Here is a 19,671-nt window from a genome sequence, read left to right as displayed (position 1 = left end):
CTTATAGAACCTAAGCCTGCCTGACAAATCTAATCAATGTCTGGTTTCAAGATTTGAGTGAATTAGTTGAGATTGGATCTGTCAGCCTAACCCCTACTGACACGTCGTCCCTGGCGTATTGGCAATGCGTTTTCTTGAATTTTCAAATCTAGAAACCAGACATAATTCTCAATCAAAGCTCTTGACGTTCGCCAAACCTCATCTCCCTCCCTAACACCCCTCACAACTATGTGGACCTACGACCAACTGCCGTCGCTCAACGGCAAAAATATAATCATTACTGGTGCTTGTAAGTTCGTAGCACCATGGGCTTGTGGCTTTGCCTTCTTTGTCTCCAACTCTCCCGTCTCCCCATCATGATTAGCTGCTGGCCTGGGCCTCGCCTCTGCTATCGAGCTAGCCAAGAAGGGTGCAACTATCTTCCTCTGTGTTCGCTCGCAAGCACGTGGAGACGAAGCTTTACAACAGATTCGGGCTGCAACGGATAAGGGAGTTCTGGAGCTGGCGATTTTTGATCAAACCGACTTGAAGAGTGTAAGTCTACATCTTTTTCGCGGGTTGTCTTGTCTTTTATTTCTCCAAGGAAGCAACCATCTTGCAACGCTCCTTCGTTGTCTCTGTTGACAGATATTTTTTTCATATCTTTTAGATTGAAACTTTTGCAATCAGCTTCAAAGCTCGAGGTATCCCTCTCAACGTGCTGCTCTGTAATGCGGGGGTTGGCTTGGTGCCATTCGAGCTGATTGATGGTGTAGAACGTCACTTACTTATCAACCACATCAGGTAAAGGAACCGAAGCCCAACGTCTTTCAAACAAGAAGGCGGCTCTGACTTATACATGGTATGTCTGATAATTCTTCCGTCTGCCATCTAGCCATATGTATCTGGTCTACTTGCTCGCCCCGCTTTTAAAATCCACTCCCAAGAGCCGTCTCGTCATGGTATCAGCAAGGGCAATCGACGTGCTCAGGAAGGTCCCAGTCTGGGAAACAGACAACTTGGAGGCTAGCAAATACTCGCCGATTTTTGCTTATGCAAACTCTAAGCTGGCCAACATCGCCTTTGCCAATGCGATGCAGGAGAAACTGGGTGCAGGAGTGTATGTCAACTCTATCGACCCAGGTCCGGTTGTCACTAATATCGTGACCGGGGTCTCAAAGGGATGGCTCAGCGTTGCCGCTCATATAGCCACAGCCCTCTTTGCAGTAAATGCTCGAGAAGGTGCCGTCAATCAGGTCTACTGCTCAGCTGCTACGGAAATCGAGAGTCTGAATGTGCATGCCACGTATTTTGTAAGTTTCTTTAAGGCTCGGTGATGATTATCTTTTTAGAACTCAAGCCGTCTCCTTAACAGTCTTTTGCTAACAAAATTTTCTGCTCTGTGTAGACCGGCCGACTTAAAGCTAAGGCAGTCAAGCTGGCCAATGATCCTAAACTAGTAATATCACTGTTCAACTACTCTGAGGCCGTTATTAAACGAGTTACTGGCGCGGAGCTACCAACATTTTAGTCCAGCAACCGGCTCCCTTTATTCTAGTCCATATGATTGCTGTTTAAACCCAATAAAACTTTAGATCGCTCAATTCTAAGAGTCGCTCGCCTCAGTTACAATGAAGATGATGATGGCACTTGCTCAAAACGCGAATCAAGTCGTCACTGTCGACTCTGACTGCGCCACAACATCCAGAAGGTAGACGGTACACCATCGGCTCTGAACACAAACCAATTTATTTTACTACTAACTATGGCCTCACAGGATCTTTATCCTTATTCTGAGCTGCGCTACTACTACTGCTACTTGACGTAGCAGCAGCAGGTTGTGTACTCGCTACCCCTGAACTGAATGAATTAGGCACATGCATCAGTTCAGTCAATTGGGTCAATTGAGTTACGACACCATTCAATTGCCGTTGCACATCTTGTATGGCACGTATGCGCGACAAGATTGCTTCACGATGTGTTCCTTCTAGTTGTGTCAATTGCGTATCTGTCAAGTGATCGAGCACTGGTAGTGGTGGAGATGATTGTGTTTGTCCTAATACCAAATATAATATCGGAATTATTCGTTTCTTTCCTATCATAGTGCCTTCGAGATACGAAGTGTTACCTTGCAAGCCATATCCCATTGGTAGTAATGGCGTCAGCGTTACAGGAAAGACGCCAGAACTTGTATGAATCGAAGTCTATTTTGGAAGAGACGGAGTGGATTCAGTTGCGAGCCGAAAAAAAAGACGGAAGCGCTCTCGTAGAATTACCGTAAAGTCAGACACAGAAGCTCCTCTAGACAATGAAGGGTGACCTGTCGATGAACCAGATGGCCCAGACCATGCAGAAGGATTCCATGGATGGAAGAGTTGAGCATCTGGTTGTGGAGCTTGACCTGATAGTTGTGGTGGTTGATGCTGTTGATGTGCTGGGGGTTGCTGAGGAGGCGCTGCTGCAGGAGCTGGAGCTGCAGCTGGTCGAGGAGGTGCTACGTCTGTGTTCAAACAGGTTGATCATGAAATGAAACAAGCTAGATTTCTAATAGACGAATTACTTACTCTCTGTCAGCACCGATCGACGACTATTTAGATAGAAAGCAACGTGTGAGCTCCAGGAACATACGTAAAGCGCAACAGCCACAATCAGCAGCAACAATAAGGCCCCAAAAAACACTCGTCGAAGTCAGGTGTATGTCTTACCATGTCGGACAACTCTGCTGCCTCTCTAGCCAACTCCTCAAGCACCTGAAATGGAATGTATGCCCACACGGTAGCTTCTTAGGAGTATCGGGATGACTTGCTCGAGCAGGACCTCTTTGAGCAATTGGAGGATTATTCTGTACATTCATTTCCTCTCTACATATAATACAAGTGCGATCTGCACCAGCTAGATCAGCAGCAGTAGCATCCGGATATCGTGAATCCATGTTACGAGTTGCACGACGATACTGGATTAGGTCTTTGACGCGTTGGACAAAAGATCGAAGAGTCATGTACAAGTCTCGTATGATATGGAGTGGTAGACCGTAGAAGTGGACTACGATTCCAAAGAAGAGGCAGTATGTTGCCAGTTTTATAAAGTCTAGGAAGAATTGAGTTGCTAGGTTAGTCTTCAATGTCCAACCACTAAAGGGAGTGTTGTTCAATGTATTACCGATGACTAGATCGACATAGAATATGTACATGGACTTGTCCTCCCATGGATTTTCATTTCGAAGATCAATAGTGTGTAGGACATATTTGGCAGTAGTTGATATAACGAGCGACAGCAGTATCGTGTACTAAGTACGGCAGGTTGGGAAGTTAGGTGTGGTTTACTCAATCGCTACTGCGTTTGGTCATTATTACGTGACCGTTTTTTACCTCGAAGCCGAAGATGATCATCATACTAGGACCTTTCCATAATGTATACGAGACCGAGTATGCGAGCATGCAAGAGTCGACAAGCAACATGATGAGGTTGATGCTGACGATTCGAATATGAAACAACCAAGATAGATTAGGTGTTTGTTCCATCTAAAGAATAGAAGAGGAGAGTTACATAAGGCCAAAACGAGTGAATCAAAGTGCAGGATACGAATTCACTTACAAAGTCCACCCGATCTTGAGACAACCAATGAAAGATTTTGACAGACAGCAGTATGACAAACATGGAGAGGAATTTGACATCAAAATCATCACGAAAGATGGTCATTGCCAAACAAGTTTCCGTGACAGCAAACCAAGACTTTTCATACAAGTGCTGTGAGTGTGGTGTGTGTGAGTAAACAGAGTGGAGAAGCCTTCAACAGTGGAGATACGTATATCTCATTGACAATTTTCAATACTTGTCTCCTCCAACAAAGAAAACGCCTCAACGCACCTCGACTTCCAACGGTCTCAAATCACCAAAGAAAGCACGTTGTGCTCCACGACCAAATATGATAGTAGAGAACAAGCCCATATTGAGTAAGATCAGAAGACATATAGGCGAGCTGGTGAGGTGTATGCAAGTAGCATAGAATTGAGCATTGCGTTCAAAGATTGCATGCAAAGTTACGGTACTGGCAAGAGATGTCGACAGCAAGCCATACAGGGCGAGTCTCGACACCATGATCACCAAGGTATCACGTGTGCGCTACTTCGAAGAGCTTCTTTCTTGTCCTTGAAGTTGTTTCGTGTTGACAAGTTGTCGTTGTACTGATTTTCTCAAATCACAACAGTAATCTCACTCGCAAAACACTGCATTAATTTAGGACGTGTTTTGGACATAGTAAACCAGCAATATAAAACAATGGTGCCACCATCCGCATCGTCACTAGTCAGATACGACAATCCTCTCCTCGTGTCCAAAGTAGATCCAAATTCCGTCACTTCGCCAAATATCAATAACAGAAAGGGGGGCGCGACAGTTACTGGTTCAACCTCTTCTCCTCAGGGAAAGCCGCAAATCCCCTCTCCTACACGAAGACTCCCTCCTGTATCCACTCTAGACTCCTCCTCCCCGTCTTCAAATGCCGCCAACAGGGCTAAATCACCTACATCCCAGACTGATGATATCTTGAATAGCATCCTGCCTCCAAGGTATGTGGAATCTTGTATTGCATGTGTAGGGTGGTGGATCAGGTGTAGGGCTGGATTTGAATGACAGATCTATGCTGGATCTAGTCTGGAACGATTGTCAAAGAGAGTCGAGTTGGAGAACTCTTTTTATGTGAAAAGACTGCATAAAAACACAGAGTTGACGATGAGGAAGAGTGTAAACGGACGAATTTTAGAATCGCTGCTTTCTACGCATCTAGGACTACCTGTAACGTGTGAGTATGTCTCACCAAAACCTTGAATGGTGTAGGGAATGGGAAGAGAGTGGACAACTATGGGTTCAAAAAGTATCATCAACACCTGCAACCCGATTAGACGTTATAAATCTTCAGGTACACATACATTGCAAACATTTTGATCGCTTTTTTTGCTCCTCTAACAAAACACTCGTTTGTAGGAACAACTAGACCATATGCTACAAAAGAGACAAGCACGAGAAACTGGTATCTGTCCAGTTCGACGAGAATTGTACAGTCAATGCTTTGGTATGCACAAAAAAACTTGCCATCGAGAAAGATTTATGTTGCTCACAACACTCACCGTCTCTCTTTCGCAAACAGATGAACTTATTCGTCAAGTAACGATTTCATGTCAAGAGCGTGGTCTGCTCTTACTTCGTGTCCGTGATGAAATCAGAATGTCGATTGCTGCATACCAAACACTATATGAATCGTCTGTGGCTTTTGGAATGCGTAAAGCTCTGTATGCCGAACAAGGCAAAGTGGACAATGAAGTCAGGGTATGTTATTTTGATTGTTATGTGTTACCTTTGGTGTTTTGCCACCCATGCACAAATGGGCATCGCTTGTCGCAGGCTCACACCAGCAACATGCTATTCCAACATCCACAACATCATCAGGTTACTCACCCCATTCTATGTTAGATAAAAGATTTAGAAGATGAGAAGAAGGCCCTGGAAACACAAGTATCTGAACTCAAATCGAAATGTGAGGCCATTGAGAAACGAGAGGCAGAACGTAGGCAGGCTGAAGAGAGGAAGCATAATGAGGAAATATCCTTCCTCAAGAAGACGAATGTACAATTGAAGGTAACAATCATTGCGAGACTGATTCACGAAAGGGAAATGCATCAATCTGATATGACTTATTTCGCCGTGTAGACACAACTGGAAGGAATCTTGAGCCCGCAAAAGAAATAGACGCAATCCTCCACCCACAATAATTTTTTAAACCTTTTTTGATGATATTCTTCGTCAAGACACTGTGTTTGTGGTGTATTATTGATGGACCATTGTATATCCCTTGTTTAAACCAAAATGCAAAGAGACTTTTCTTTTTATAACTTCCAAACTATATTTGTGGGTCCTTTTTGTTATGAATCCGTGCCCAAAAACGAGTCTCTATACATTTATATGGGGCATGAGTGTTCGGTCTGCAACTTGGTCTCACTTGGCTTTAGCAGGCTCATTCTTCACCACGAGAACAGGCACCGCCATATTATGAACCAAAAAGTCCGACACGCTCCCGAGAAACATCCTTCCAACCATTGTTTTTGATGTTGTTCCTACTACAAACAGGTTCAAATCTGGATGATCTCTGTCAAAGTATTCTTTGAGTAGTTGAGCAGTGTCTCCTACAAAGCAAAAGGATTAGTCAAAAACCTCAAACGTCGTCCACTTGGATCATTGAACTCCAAACCTTCTCCTTCAATATTGACAAACTCATAGTTGGCCTTGTTGCGATAAAACACATCCAAATGAGCCTTGCATTCCGTCAATTCCTTTTTGGCGTCTTCGTGGATTTGTGTGTTGAAGCCTTGTTCGATAGAGTCCCTATACATGACACAAATGTTGGTTCAAATTATTGACGACAAGAGTCATGATTCAAACGTACATTCCAGGAAGAAGAGCAGGAGGATTCAGAGCCACTACGAACGCGATGTATATCATGTAGGGCACTTTCATGTTCATACATAGATCCACGGCAGTTTGTAGCGCTTTAAGAGATCCTGGTGTGTTGTTGAATGCCACGCCAACTTTGTACCTAGTAGTCAAGAAGGTGTATGTGAGCTTCAAAGTTCCTTTGAATGGTAATTCTCTACTGAGACGGTTGTCGCTTGACAAAAGCCAACAGCCCAATGGTTCAATGTCTGCTGTTAGCACGACCCAAAGGTCAACCAAACGAGCTCAAAGGGTCGAATAGCTCAAATATAAATGCATTCAAAGCAGAATCTTCACCAAATCTCCTCATATCTTGCCAGCTCGTAGAAACTTTTGCCCAGACAGCAAGAAACAAGCTTTGTAGAACTGTGTTGCTATTTACTCACATAGGAGCCACAGCGGCAGCAGCATCAGTGGTCGACATTGTCAAGTATGTGTATCTTGGTAGCTCGGGTAAGTTTTAATGGTCGTTGCTTGTTCTTGTTGTCGTGAGGTCTGAGGTGTGAGTCAACGAACGTTCTGAGAAGATGTGACTACGTTTGACAGAAACGCAAACCTACAAAGAAACACCTCCCAAATCACGAACATTTTCGTGTCCTTTGGACTATTACAACGACACACGCCAGGGACACACGTCACCCGTCATACATTTATCCACGTCAAATTTTTATTGGTCTTCACTTTATATATACTAACTTTTAAGTGGATACAGTATGTGGTGCCCTCATGACAGCTATCAAAGGCTCCATTCCTGGCAGGCTTGGTGTTGCTCCCTTGGATGTCTTTGGTTGGGTGTGCTGTTGTTTGGACGAAGGCTTTTGGTCTGCTGTTGCTGTTACTAGTTCCTTGCCTTTCGCGACACTAGGATATGGGAATGAGGTCGGAGTGTTAGTGACCAATTGCGAGGCAGTTGTACTGACTGGTTTTTTTGGCGTTTCAAGATGGAACTCACCCATGCCCGAGAGTGACGTTGAACGTCTTGCGTATCAATGTTTCCTCTGATATGGCCACATAGGCACCTGGTCCTGGGATTTCTGATGTCTTGTTGTCTTCTAGGAATCGTTTCTCCTATGGAAGTAGTTGTAGCCATGAGTACCTTGTTTTGCTTTGCACGTTGATCAATTTAACATACTGTGGAAACAAAAGCCCCATTGCCCATCTTGTTTGAGTGAGCAACATCGTACTGATTTGGACTTGGGAATTCTTCCTTGACTGCAAACAATTCGCCTTTGGCAGCTCCACTTGAAATGTGCGGTGCCATCCGGCCTCCCTTTTGCAGTTTCTCGAATGCTTCTGCAACGTCGTATGAGCCTGGTGGTGGAAGATCTACAATAGTTTTTGAAAAGTGTGGGACGTATAAGTCATGCATAATGTCAGTGACTTCCTTTGTTTTTGTTCTACAGTTTTCCTACCATGATGCTTTTGATCTCCTTCAAACCGTTCTGTCTGTGTTCCAAACACTGGAATATGGGCTAGCTGGTATGGATCAACAGCCACTGCACCGCTAGCTGTAACATATGCGTAATGCGTTCGAATGAATCGTGGGGCAGTGATTTCTTCAGGTAGTTCAGGATCAAATGCTGACCTTTGAACTGGTATTGGGTTGTATGAGTTTGGTGCTGGTGATGGAGCCTGTGACCAAAAGTGTCAATCCAAATAATCTTTGACTGTTTTTTTTTTTGGCTTTTCGTATTAAGCGAGAAATTGGCCTAGACTTACAATCTTTCGAGGCTTAAATCTCTCACTTGATGCACAGAATGGTCGTAAGTGTGCTGTCTGAGACATTTTAGCTTGGATTTCGATTTCGTATTGGCCGGGTGCTGGTGCTGTAGCAGCCCGTAGTTCGTCTGCTGATTCGAATCGCTTTGATTTTGAGCCAAAGCTTGCTGTTTTTGGTTTCAATCTCTACGAGATGGCAAAATAACCGATGTTGGCAATCGTAATATACTACGAAAGCTGTGAGGTGAAGTTTTACCTTGACTGCTGCTGGATGAGCAACATTGTACGCCGCAGGACTGGGCGTATGTAGTTGTTCTTGATTCAAGTATCGTAATCCAGTATCTGAGACTACACGAGAAGTGTGGGGCTCAGAATGGTAACCAAAAAGAAGACCAATCGAAAAGTCATACCTGAATGCATAAAAGGTCTCCTCCTCTTAACTTCCTTCAATGCCCCGACCTTGATCTCATAAGCACCTGGAGCTGGCGTAGCTTGCTTGACAGCGGTAGCAACAATATTCTCCATCATTCTCCTACATTCTGAAGCTGCTGGTGGTGGCACTGTATGCACATGAGTACTTCGTAGTGCCCGTTCTGCAGCTGCTACATCATATTGTGTCGGAGATGGTGTTGCGAGATCAGATTGTCGGATCAATGATGTTCGAGGGCCTTTGCCGAAACGAACACCCTTTGTTGATAGTGTTGAGGGGATGATGGTTTCTTTGTCGGTAGTCTGGTTTGGCAAAAAAAAAGCGTGAGCAAATGCGTAAATAGAAAGTTTTGATTTCTGTATCATAATTTACCTCTCCAGGCTTATTGCCTTCTTTTGGAACTTTGCGAGGCAACAGTTCACCATCTATTTTACAAACACACAAATTGAGTAAAAAGCACTCTCTGTATCAAGCGATCGCTGTTGCTCTTACTATTCGTTTCATCATATCCATGGGCCATCTCTCCAACAGGGATACTAGGAGGCACGAACTTCCTCTGCCAAACAACCTTGGGAGGTTGTGACGATTGTATTTTGGCGTTGAATGCTGCCGCTCTACTTGACATGCGTCTCGTATCAGACTCGACCCGATAGTATCCAGGTCCAGGTACATTCGAGTCTCTAGTTTGGAATCGTTCTGCCTGCGATTTGCCGAATTGGACAACTTTTGTTGGTCCATGTGCTGGGTTCAAAGAATACGTGCATGGTGGCGGATTTTCGGCTGGTTGAGGCAGAAAGACTTCTTGACGTGGCGTTAATGACAAGAATGGTGCATATCCATCACATCCAAGTAATTTGCCTGGTGGGAGCTGTCTGTCTGTTTCGTAACATCCTGGGGAGAGAGATGGATTTTGGAGTGTTGCTGTTGGTAGAAACTGACGTGGAGCTCTTGAATACATCGTTAGACGCGTTAAGGACGCCTCGTTTGGAAGCCAACAAAATTTTGGTTGTGTTTGATTCAAGGTTTTATTTCCTCGTACTCGCGCAGCAACAAATTCAGGCAATCGCCAACAAGATGTACATCACATATATATGACTTTATTTACAATCTAACGTGCAATAATGCAGTAGCCCCATATGATACTAACATGATACTAACACCTATATACAAAATGATACTACTATCTCCCTTTTCAGGTATTTAGAAGAAACTGGCAACGATAGCAGCCAATGCCATCATTGCAGTCCCGATGCTTCCGGCCACTTTGACTGAATCTGAAGCAGTTTTGGTAACTTCAGTGGTGGGTTGAGTCGTGGTTCCGTTAGCAATCGTAGTTCCGCTACACTTGGATAGCAGTACTAGTTTGTTGAATGTATATGGCATACGAGTAGGCATGAACTGCAAGAACGTCAAGTCTTTGATATGCTGCCAGTCATAAGCACCTCCTGCTACATTCTAAAACCAAGAAAAGGTTTAAGTGGTTTGAATTGTCCAAAGATTTGTTCCCATCCTTCGCCTACACACCTGACCAAAATCGGCAAAGGGAATGAAGACGGACTGGTGAGATCCGTTGGGAATTATGTAATCGGAGAGCTTCTTGTATATGGAGTCGGTCAGTCTGTCGACACAGTTTGGTGCTTTTTGTGTGAAGGCGATTTGGAAGTCACTGCCGGCTGGGAAGACAAAGCTCATCTGGAGGCCCGTGTATAGTGTAGCATTGAAACATGCTACGAACGTAAACGAAAAGTTAGTATCGGTTTTTGGTATCGCAACATCAAGTGGGTTGTTCAAGAAGACTATTAGAATCTACCATTAGGATCAAACTTGAGAAAGAAATAATTTGTGCCGTTGAGTCCAGCCATAGAGTTATCAGGAAAGATCGTCCCGTTTCCCTTGTTGTCAATTGTAATATTACCCTGAATACCAACACCTATAAATGAACAGTCAGAGACGGCCGCAGAGTCGCATAACAAGCAATTCGTCCAACATTACTGCCTAGCACTAACCTCCATAATCACCACCAAGAAGGTCGTAAATGCGGTCATTACCTATAGTAACCAAACATGTTAGCGCCTGTCACTTCACTGTCATTTGCTCAAAACTGAATCTGCTACAACATAGCATATGGACAGAGCGCTTTACCAGCTGGTCCAGTCAATGGACGGTTCGCACTGATGAAATCATCAATCAAGAGATTTTCGACACATTGTGCCTGAGCTTGAGATACAGCTGCTAAACCAACCGCTGCGAGTGCAATGAGTTTCATGTTTAATGGTCAAGGTATTGGTAAGGGGAGCGTTGTTGAATATCTTTCAGGACTTGATATGCGATCTGGAACACTGAGACTGAGTGGCCGGTTGTGGTAGCCAATAAGTGGAACACTGTTTTCGATGCTTTCGTTTTTCTTGTCTTTGATTGGAGTAAGAAACGTAGACCGTTTTGGAGGACGGAAAGCAATCATTCAACTTGATTGATTTGGATATCGTTCAAATGGATGGTACAAATGGACAACTATTATTTCCTTTGTACAAAGTGAAGCTGTGGACCGTAAAATCTTTCACCTTTGGATAAAAATGCAGACACGCTCCTCCTTCACCTTTGGATAAAAATGCAGACACGCTCTGAAGAGACGCTTAATGATACAACGGGACGACAAGCGGAGGAAATATACGTGATTTCGTTACTTCTTATTTACTGGTTTGATTCGGCTGCAACTGCACGAGATGCTACATCCTATAGCTTGTAAGTACACTGTGATTGTCTTTCCTAACAATTGGCCGCCGTTACTGCCATTCCTAACATCTGACTATCTAATAACCATAGTTTTCGTATTCATCCACCTCATCTTCCCTATAATTAACAAACCCATTCAGTAAAACCCAACAAGCTTGCTTCAAAAAGCATTCATATCTACCATTGACTGTCACTAGCCTTAACAAACCAACTGACAGTGTCCAACGTAATGCCTCTAACCCCAATGCTCTCATCCGTCATCGTCTCAATCGCAATCCTAACCTTTGACGCAGCAGCTCTAGCATGTGCAGCAGCTTCAATCGTCTCAATACTACCATCGGTGATCCCACAGGTCAACTGCCCCAATTTGCGACATCCAACTATAATTTTACGTATATCGGCTATGGAGAATTTGATTGCACCAGTAAAATCAAGTTTGGTTACATTCAAGCATCGTGATAAACAATCCGCGGCGATGGGTTCAGTAATTTCTTCTTCCGTGTCACTATACAGCTGGATTGATTTTAAGGATTGCGGGATTCGACGGATGAAACCAGGGAGGTTTCCGAATATGGCGTCGTCGATAGAGCAGAATATGGTTTCGAGGTTTGGGAGGTCACGATTGAATTCTGCGTGTGTGAGATGTTCTCCAGGTGACAAGATTTCGATTTTGCGTAAACTAGCATTGGGTTCTATTACGATACTGTAATCGTTGGGAGTAATGGTTTCGATCATGAATACACCAATTCGACTCAATTCACGGATAGTACGGTTGTGTCTAAAGAGCTGACGGAAGAGACCTGGGTCTAGTTCTACAAGCCTAAAATCTACAACCTGCAGATTCGGAAACACAACACCTTGTTCGTTGACCATACATTCCTCCTTGAGAGACAAATTAGACAACGACAAGTCCGACAACGACATTCTACCTCTATGAGCCAGACTAGCAAACAACGGAAACGTAATGTTGGGTAGGTCATTCTCAGACAATGACAAGCTGAATGACACCAACGCGAGGCCTGCTAATGCTAGTGTGATTTCTGGTTTGGCCTTTTTACCAGACAATGACAAATCTGTTATATTGGGGCATCGTGTAGCGAGTGCTCGGAGATGATTTGGTGTCCAAGTATCGTAATCTCGGATGGATAGTTTGGTAAGAGTTACTGGAGCTGCAAATATCAGGTCAGGGTGGCCATAGATCTCGAGGTTTTTCAAGTTTATACAACCATGTAGACCAGCGGCTGGAAAGCTGAGGTGAGAAGTTCTATCAGCTCTACAACCTTCATTGCAATGCGACACTCCCACCATACTCACTCTGTCCCATCTTCAATGCTCAAACTCTTGACATGCAACAACTGTTGCTGATCGTAGGACGTCCGATTGTTCAATATAGCTTGAGCACACCTGACCCCATAATCATCAACATGCCAAACACGATACAATTTCGAAACTGCGACTGCATTGAATTCCTTGCAAACTAAAGCAAAGCTCTGCAACGTCCTCTTGTCATAAGTATCGTTGACAAATGACAGGATATCAATCAATACGTCAGTTGGAAACTGCCCTTGTGCCAATGGCTCCATTATACAGTCTAGTGTCTAAGTAAGATGAATAGCGTATTGTCAGTTTGCTGAAGTACGAGTGCTGAGAAAGGTTCGAAGGTCCGAGTGCTCAGCAAGGTTGTGGTTGGTTTCTGATGTCATGACCAAACGACACGCTTTGAAACCGAAGTCTCACTTTAAGGCAAAAGAATCGAAACTTACGAGTGTTTCAGAATATTTCGGTGGTAGAAACGAGTCGTGATGAAGGCTTTCTTGCTTATATTTTGCGTTAGGAAGATGACGCTGAGCTGTTACGACACCACCTGACGCCTTGAACGAAAGCGAAGCTTGATTTGCTTGCAGGACGATATATGCTTTGTCCGCTGATGTTCTTACTCTTGTATTGGGCCGTTTTCCGCGACAATTCACTTCTCACTGCAGTCGTCGAAGTTGCAGTCCGACATACACAACCTAAAAGATTTATATTCAGAACTTGATTCAGGATAACCCGTTCAACCACTTGTCCTTGAATTGCATCAGCGACCGCATAGTCTGTTCATTCATGTAATGCAGTTATGTATGCAAAATTAGTGATCTTACAATTATTCCAATTAATCAGCTTCTTAAATAGCAAGTTGTAATCTACATTGTCTTCCAGAGCTCACCACTGACATTCACTTTGTGGGATCAAGGTTGTTGTGGTCATTCTGCGGCAGTGCTGGAACTCATTGAGCACAACAACTCCAGCCAATGGACTGATGTATCGTCCCTAAGCAGACAAATAGTTCTTCAGTTGAAAGTCAACAATTGGAAGATCTCATCGGCGACAAAATGAAATTCATGAAACACCAAACACAACATACATCACTCTCTGCATGTGCTTCAACGCATTTAAGTGGAAGAGAACAATCTCCATTCTGTCAGACCATTCTATACGAGAGGGAACGTGAGCACCAGAATGCCCAACGCACGTTTATATCAAGAGGTGATAGCTCATACCAGAAAGTGTATCTATAATAGCTTTTTCCACCTTAGGTTCATCCACAACTGCCTCCGGATACAGGCACCGTATCGCTAAAAGATTCAATTTGAGACTTATTAGCGTCTTACTACGTCTGTCGAAACCCCTGCGAACTAAAAACACACCCATTGATGCAATGCCGGCAATATACAACAACCGAATTAGCGGCATGAGTGTCCGTTTAACAGCAGGGAACCCCGCCAAGTATGAAGTCAGGTACATATTCAGCTTGTTGAGACATTTCTAAGTTAATCACTATTAGAAACGACAATACAAAACAATATTCTCGATGAAATCATACCTTGACGATGGTAACAGAATCAGGCGACATAGACTTTCCATATTTGAGGAGTATCAGATTTGGTAAATGTACACTTATCAACAGAAGGTGGTAGCACATCAAAAGGTAAGTTCCTAAATACGAAACGGGAGAGTGCGAATAACTCGATGCTCCATAATTCATTCCTGGCTTGTCGGAGAGTTTCATCCATATTGGCAGGCTCTTGTAGAACGCTTCCAAGTCCGCCTATAAACACAAAGACACTATCACTTAGGGCACTCTACTCCTTTGAAAGATGTTTTTGGTCAAAAAAGTGCCTTTATTCAGCAGCGTACCTGTAGAGCTGGTAAAGCAACCAAATAATTCCCGGCAAATATGATCTGATTTGTAGGGTGTACGCAACACGATAACTCTAATATAAACGGTAGAACCTAGTCATACCGCTAATCAGTATGGCACTTCCATCCCAACTAATATCGTCCACGCACCTGCTTACACATAGCTGAAACCTTATTCAAATGTATAAATGGCACAAACGCAGTGTCAGCTTGGAAATCGACGTATTTTTGATGTAGCATGTCCCATTCGTACTCTGGCCTGAGAGCAGCAATATGTCTACTATCCAGTATACAGGTCGGTCTTGTTTTCGTATTTGCACACAGGAAATGTTCTGCGGTTGCGACTCTGTAGGGGACAAAAATGTTCGGTTGGAATCAACAGAGTCCAAAGAACGAAAGAAGTACTTACAAACACCAACATCGTATCCTTCCCTGTTTCTCCTTTTCAGACTCGTCTTCTCCAATTTCATCCAGCCTCAGCACTCTGGCTCTCCTCACGCTCTCAATCAGATGCCTGGACCCTTTAGTAAAGTCGTTCTGTGAGAGAGCATAGAAGGCCAACATTATGAGTGTTGTTACAGCGGATATTCCATCTCCATGGATGTCTGACATGTACACATGATGTGACGCCTGGACATTTTGAGATGAGGAGATGAGTTTTGGTTTGGTCATGAATTCACATAAGCAAAAAGATATATACCCTCTCAGCAAACTGATCAGTTAGAATAGTCCATACTGGATCTGATATTCCGAGTTGGCCCTTTTCTCGAACCAGGGCACCCTACAAGACGGAGAGCGTCTATGAGATCATGTCGACACAGTTTTGCCGCAATATTGGACGATAATGCTTTACCATAACACATAAGGCATCAGTAAGATGTCCTAATCATTCGTAATCGTGAGCTACATGTGTGGTCTCTTGATCGGCGAAGCAAACAAGTCGTGGGGACTTACTCGGCAGCACGTTCAAATTGGCTAGGAAGACAAGGAATATAAGATTGCGATCAATGCAACAACACCTGTAGCCCAACCCTTACATTGCTGAACCAGGTTTGGGAAAACAAACACGAATGGTTGTCTGAAATGTAGGTCGAGCAAAGTTGGGGTAATTTCCGCCATCATAGAGTGTACATGATGAAACGAAAGGTCACCAGCAGGGCTTGCAATTACTGCAGGTTGAAAGTTGCATTCTTCCAGCAAGGCCCCAAAAGCGAAACAATTCGAGCACAGTTGGTCCAATGAGCTTTTATCACACGATGGCATCTTCCTGCCGATACAGACCTATTGGCGACGGGTAAAGTTAGTTACAAAACAGGAGCCATACTTACAACCATACTTTACCTTGCAGGCCATGCCTGGCTCACTTAGTGGTCTAGTGTGCAGGAAAGGTTTGCGCCAATTGGTATTCAACCGAAAACCGAAGCAGCAAGAAATACAAACACGAAGAGCATGGTCGCGAATCAAACCAATCTGTACGTTTATTTACAGAGATTTATATACGCACGTTGTCGAGAAATGAACCAACACGAAAGGCAGCAAACGTTGTCAATAATGGCATGGTCGCACGACATTTTCTTGTCTATGGAAGCGAACAATATGTCAAGACTTCCGCGTAATCATAAGGATTCAACGTTCTGTACCATATATCGTTTCCCTTAGCCGGTCGCAAGGCTCCAAATGGTACTCTGTGATGATGCTCAGTGGGAAGCCTAACATGGACTCGCAAGACTGTAGGCTTTTGATCTAAGGCGGAAAAGAAAAGAATCATACCTACCTTTAAAAGCGTCAACAATAGCAGTCTCTATATGAGGCTCACGTACAATTTGCGGGCAAAGACTCCTTAGAACTGTTTTTGCGTCAGCGTTGGTCGTCAGCGTTAGTACGTTGCTGGAAGCCATGGAACATCTCCAAACGCATACCGACAGATGCAACACTAGCAATGTACATCAGATTGGAGACTTGAAAGGTGCCTGCTCGTTAAATGAGATAATTGAACGTTGGGGCAAAGAAACCTTTCAGTTCCAGCCAACCAGCACCAGCATCTCAATGCGTTCACATCCGTGTCTTCCTCATTAATTTCGTCAAGATACAACTTCTTTGCTCGCCACACGGCATCGAGTAGGTGCTTTGATCCCGCAACAAAATCGCTCTTGGATATATAGTAGAGTGACGCGCATGCGATGGTGATTATACCCGGAATGCCGTCGTCATGAGCACGGTCAGATACACCGTGTAATGCCTGAAAAGACAAGCATGGTATTAGCATCGATGAGGCCAAAACGAAATTCTGAACACACTTTGGGTAAGCAAGTCTGCAGTAGCAACCGATTGCGATTCGTCAAGTCCTAGTTCATCACGGTCTCTCATAGATCCTATTTGGCAATGTCCAGAATATCAGGATTCAGTTTGCGATTTCAAGACAGTGCTCCTCAATGTCTTTGCGACATACCACGACATAGATGGCGTGTACTAAATCCTCTAATGTTGGACTTCCTTGGATGAGCGTCTTGGTTTTTCGGGGCTCAAAGTGAAACTTCCACTACTACTTACGCGGAATTGAGATTATCTGAGCTACAAGCAGGAAGGCAAGTCAGTTCACTATCAAACCAAGTACAATAATGCAGATTATATCGTTTGCCCCACATTCGTGAATCAAGCTTGTAACGGCAAATGGTCTTGACAAGAAGAAGTGAATTAGAGGACGAATGACTCCATCCATTGTTAGAAGCAGGCCTAAAAGTCAGCGAGGAGTTCATGAATCAGTATAAAATCACAGACAAAACCCATTCATCGTACTTTGCATCTCACCTTCTTCAACGCCCCTGGTTTGCACAGTTTTTGACATCAAAAGCCATCGCTAAAACATGTCCCAACCCTGCGCTAAAACATTTGACTAACAAACATATGTTGAAACCTGTTTATTTTCATTAATATACTCTATCGAAGCTTGGCGCGTTCAGCACGCCCATACCCCCTCGTGTCCATATCCACTGCCAGAGCAAAGATATAAAATATAGTAGTCAACAACGGCATAGCCATGATTTCAGCCAATGGATTGGGTCGTCTGGCCACCATCCCATGAGCATATATACGTATCAATTCACCGATAATATCGCTAGTAATGTAGTATCGATTTGATAGAATTCCACCCAACATTACTGAAGCAGCACTGTCGGCAGATAGAGTCGAGATGGTTCCTTCTATTTTTGCTGTTATTGCTGGTTTTGTTTTGTTTTCCGTTAGGAAACCAGGGGTGTCCATGTTTCCTGGAAGAAAGAGTTGGACTTGAGTGTCGAATGGCACCATTTCTGAGCGCAGTGCGTCAGTGTAACCTCTGAGAGCAAACTTGCTGTGCAGAGTGAAAAGGACGTGGTAGTTAGCAAGGCTATTCACACAAGAAACGATGGTGATAGTCAAGCAACATAATGTTAACCATACGGACCTAGCAGCATAAGCAGTATACCCAATGAAACCCACGCAACAGACCTGGCTACCAACCAATACAATACGTTCAGGCATCTTGACACTGGTATCTATAGGTATGCCACTGATTTTAACACTACTTTTACTGTGTGCAGCGGCAACCGACAAGACCGCTTGTATCAAATGAGCAGGCCCCTTCGAGTTGACATTCAGCATATAGTCCAATACAGAAGTATCACCATCAGTCGGTATCTGATCCATGAGAAATCCAGGCACAGAAGCACCAGCATTTGCAATTACCCAATCTATATCACCTCGTTCCTTGACTGCATTTGATAATCCAGCGACCAGTTGAGCGTAATCAGCGACATCACAAGCTACAAATCCTACATTACTAGTTCGTTGCAGACATGCCTCTACAGCATGGTCGAGTCGTGATTTGCCTTGGGCATCACGATCCGTTCCTCGTGCAATGAGAGTCAGTTTGGCACCAGCTTGAGCTAGAGCGAATGCGGTAGAGAGGCCCAGACCAGCTGAGGCACCTGATATGACTATATGTTTGCCTGTTACTGCTGCTGCCAGGGCGGATGGTGAAGCTGGGCGAGATGCAATCAAGAAACTACCAATACAGTATACAAGGGGCAAGACTCGGAAACTAACTAGCACTACTATGACACTCACTACTATCTCGCCTGGAAATTGCTGGAATGCTCCTGCCAGGTTGAACATCTTTTGCTTTCTTGTCGTTAAATATGAATTTGATGTTAACGTTAAAGTCGAACGGAGAAGAATTATTGGAGTAATCGGAACTCATCCAATTTTATTTTTTAACAGAAATATTATATTTTGGATTCTACTGAGTACAAACGCCTTGGGTCTTCAAATCCTGTGTTTTCGCAATGGTGCAACATTTTGATAGTCAACCACCTTCAACGAGTCACATCTCGTACTTGCTAGTCTCATCAAGACGTGTCGCTTTGACATGAAAAGCCACCATTGATGTCCTTACTCCACCTTTGGATGTTTCAAGCAAGGAGTGATGCTGGTTGGTGGAGCACTCCACTACCGATCGTCCAAGTCAGAACAATCCAGCACATTTTGGTCGAATTTTTTTTTAAACAAAATGAAAATTGTCTGATACCGTTGGCTTCGACCGCTCGGTAATCTTTCAAAGGTGACCTCTGCGTGAAATTCAATTTTTGTCCAATGTGAACACCGCAGGAAACCCTTCAGTGTCCTCCGCGAATTAGTCTGTTAAAAATGACGTGATGGGCGTCGGCCATCGATCCTCATATTCCGTGATTCAAAAAATCCTTCCAGAGGTTCGAAGATTGACGATCAACCCAAACCCCACTCGACCAGCATCGTTAATTTTCAAAATTCGATAACCAGCTACCTTTGGAAAAGACTAACAAAAAATGTTCACCATATACCCTGGTCGTTATACGGCCTTACTTATACTACTGTTGTTCTCATGGACGCAGAAATCTGTAGCTGGAGCTGGATCCAGCCCAGCAGCATCTCCCACAATCGCCAGCGTTGCCGCTTCTCCTGTACGTGTTGACCAACCTGCTCAACGTGTGATTTTATTTTGACACGTCCTTTCCCACAGGCTCCCTCACCTGTTTTGAGCACCCACAATTTGACTATGATAATTGGTGGGTATTTTAGCACAAAGCCGACAAAAGTCTATCGAGGAGCTTACATCATATATTTTTTAT

The 19,671-nt window shown here is 43.9% G+C and overlaps 7 protein-coding genes across 7 annotated transcripts; 2 read left to right on the top strand and 5 right to left on the bottom strand.

Annotated features, from left to right (window-relative positions):
• Positions 1 to 228: 228 nt before the first annotated feature.
• Positions 229 to 1,510, top strand: SmJEL517_g03597 (uncharacterized protein; the record flags this gene model as incomplete). The annotated part of the gene is made up of 5 exons (XM_031169525.1): positions 229 to 289; positions 365 to 534; positions 650 to 783; positions 875 to 1,292; positions 1,388 to 1,510. 5 exons carry the CDS (start codon positions 229 to 231, stop codon positions 1,508 to 1,510), a joined length of 906 nt encoding a protein of 301 aa, XP_031024492.1.
• Positions 1,511 to 1,742: 232 nt separating this feature from the next.
• SmJEL517_g03596 (uncharacterized protein) lies at positions 1,743 to 4,077 on the bottom strand (the record flags this gene model as incomplete). The annotated part of the gene is made up of 9 exons (XM_031169524.1): positions 1,743 to 2,035; positions 2,108 to 2,183; positions 2,256 to 2,479; positions 2,544 to 2,566; positions 2,685 to 3,066; positions 3,139 to 3,265; positions 3,348 to 3,500; positions 3,574 to 3,726; positions 3,847 to 4,077. 9 exons carry the CDS (start codon positions 4,075 to 4,077, stop codon positions 1,743 to 1,745), a joined length of 1,662 nt encoding a protein of 553 aa, XP_031024491.1.
• A 180-nt stretch (positions 4,078 to 4,257) lies between these two features.
• On the top strand, positions 4,258 to 5,724 carry SmJEL517_g03595 (uncharacterized protein; the record flags this gene model as incomplete). The annotated part of the gene is made up of 6 exons (XM_031169523.1): positions 4,258 to 4,547; positions 4,816 to 4,897; positions 4,963 to 5,050; positions 5,126 to 5,304; positions 5,449 to 5,613; positions 5,686 to 5,724. 6 exons carry the CDS (start codon positions 4,258 to 4,260, stop codon positions 5,722 to 5,724), a joined length of 843 nt encoding a protein of 280 aa, XP_031024490.1.
• A 246-nt stretch (positions 5,725 to 5,970) lies between these two features.
• On the bottom strand, positions 5,971 to 6,889 carry SmJEL517_g03594 (uncharacterized protein; the record flags this gene model as incomplete). The annotated part of the gene is made up of 4 exons (XM_031169522.1): positions 5,971 to 6,158; positions 6,224 to 6,357; positions 6,419 to 6,568; positions 6,852 to 6,889. 4 exons carry the CDS (start codon positions 6,887 to 6,889, stop codon positions 5,971 to 5,973), a joined length of 510 nt encoding a protein of 169 aa, XP_031024489.1.
• A 274-nt stretch (positions 6,890 to 7,163) lies between these two features.
• Positions 7,164 to 9,572, bottom strand: SmJEL517_g03593 (uncharacterized protein; the record flags this gene model as incomplete). Its single annotated transcript, XM_031169521.1, has 9 exons — positions 7,164 to 7,326; positions 7,418 to 7,533; positions 7,598 to 7,791; positions 7,878 to 8,097; positions 8,185 to 8,370; positions 8,441 to 8,532; positions 8,595 to 8,916; positions 8,987 to 9,039; positions 9,107 to 9,572. 9 exons carry the CDS (start codon positions 9,570 to 9,572, stop codon positions 7,164 to 7,166), a joined length of 1,812 nt encoding a protein of 603 aa, XP_031024488.1.
• Positions 9,573 to 9,814: 242 nt separating this feature from the next.
• On the bottom strand, positions 9,815 to 10,880 carry SmJEL517_g03592 (uncharacterized protein; the record flags this gene model as incomplete). Its single annotated transcript, XM_031169520.1, has 5 exons — positions 9,815 to 10,069; positions 10,139 to 10,341; positions 10,425 to 10,544; positions 10,621 to 10,662; positions 10,757 to 10,880. 5 exons carry the CDS (start codon positions 10,878 to 10,880, stop codon positions 9,815 to 9,817), a joined length of 744 nt encoding a protein of 247 aa, XP_031024487.1.
• A 6,584-nt stretch (positions 10,881 to 17,464) lies between these two features.
• On the bottom strand, positions 17,465 to 18,679 carry SmJEL517_g03591 (uncharacterized protein; the record flags this gene model as incomplete). The annotated part of the gene is made up of 2 exons (XM_031169519.1): positions 17,465 to 17,876; positions 17,970 to 18,679. The coding sequence occupies 2 exons, from the start codon at positions 18,677 to 18,679 to the stop codon at positions 17,465 to 17,467; spliced, it is 1,122 nt and encodes a 373-aa protein (XP_031024486.1).
• Between the last annotated feature and the right edge of the window lie 992 nt (positions 18,680 to 19,671).

The sequence above is a fragment of the Synchytrium microbalum genome, assembly GCF_006535985.1.
Source record: "Synchytrium microbalum strain JEL517 chromosome Unknown SmJEL517_scf0020, whole genome shotgun sequence".
In the NCBI taxonomy this organism is placed as follows: Eukaryota; Fungi; Chytridiomycota; class Chytridiomycetes; order Synchytriales; family Synchytriaceae; genus Synchytrium; species Synchytrium microbalum.
Note: the sequence above shows the minus strand (reverse complement) of the source record. Positions and strands in the feature narration are given on the sequence as shown.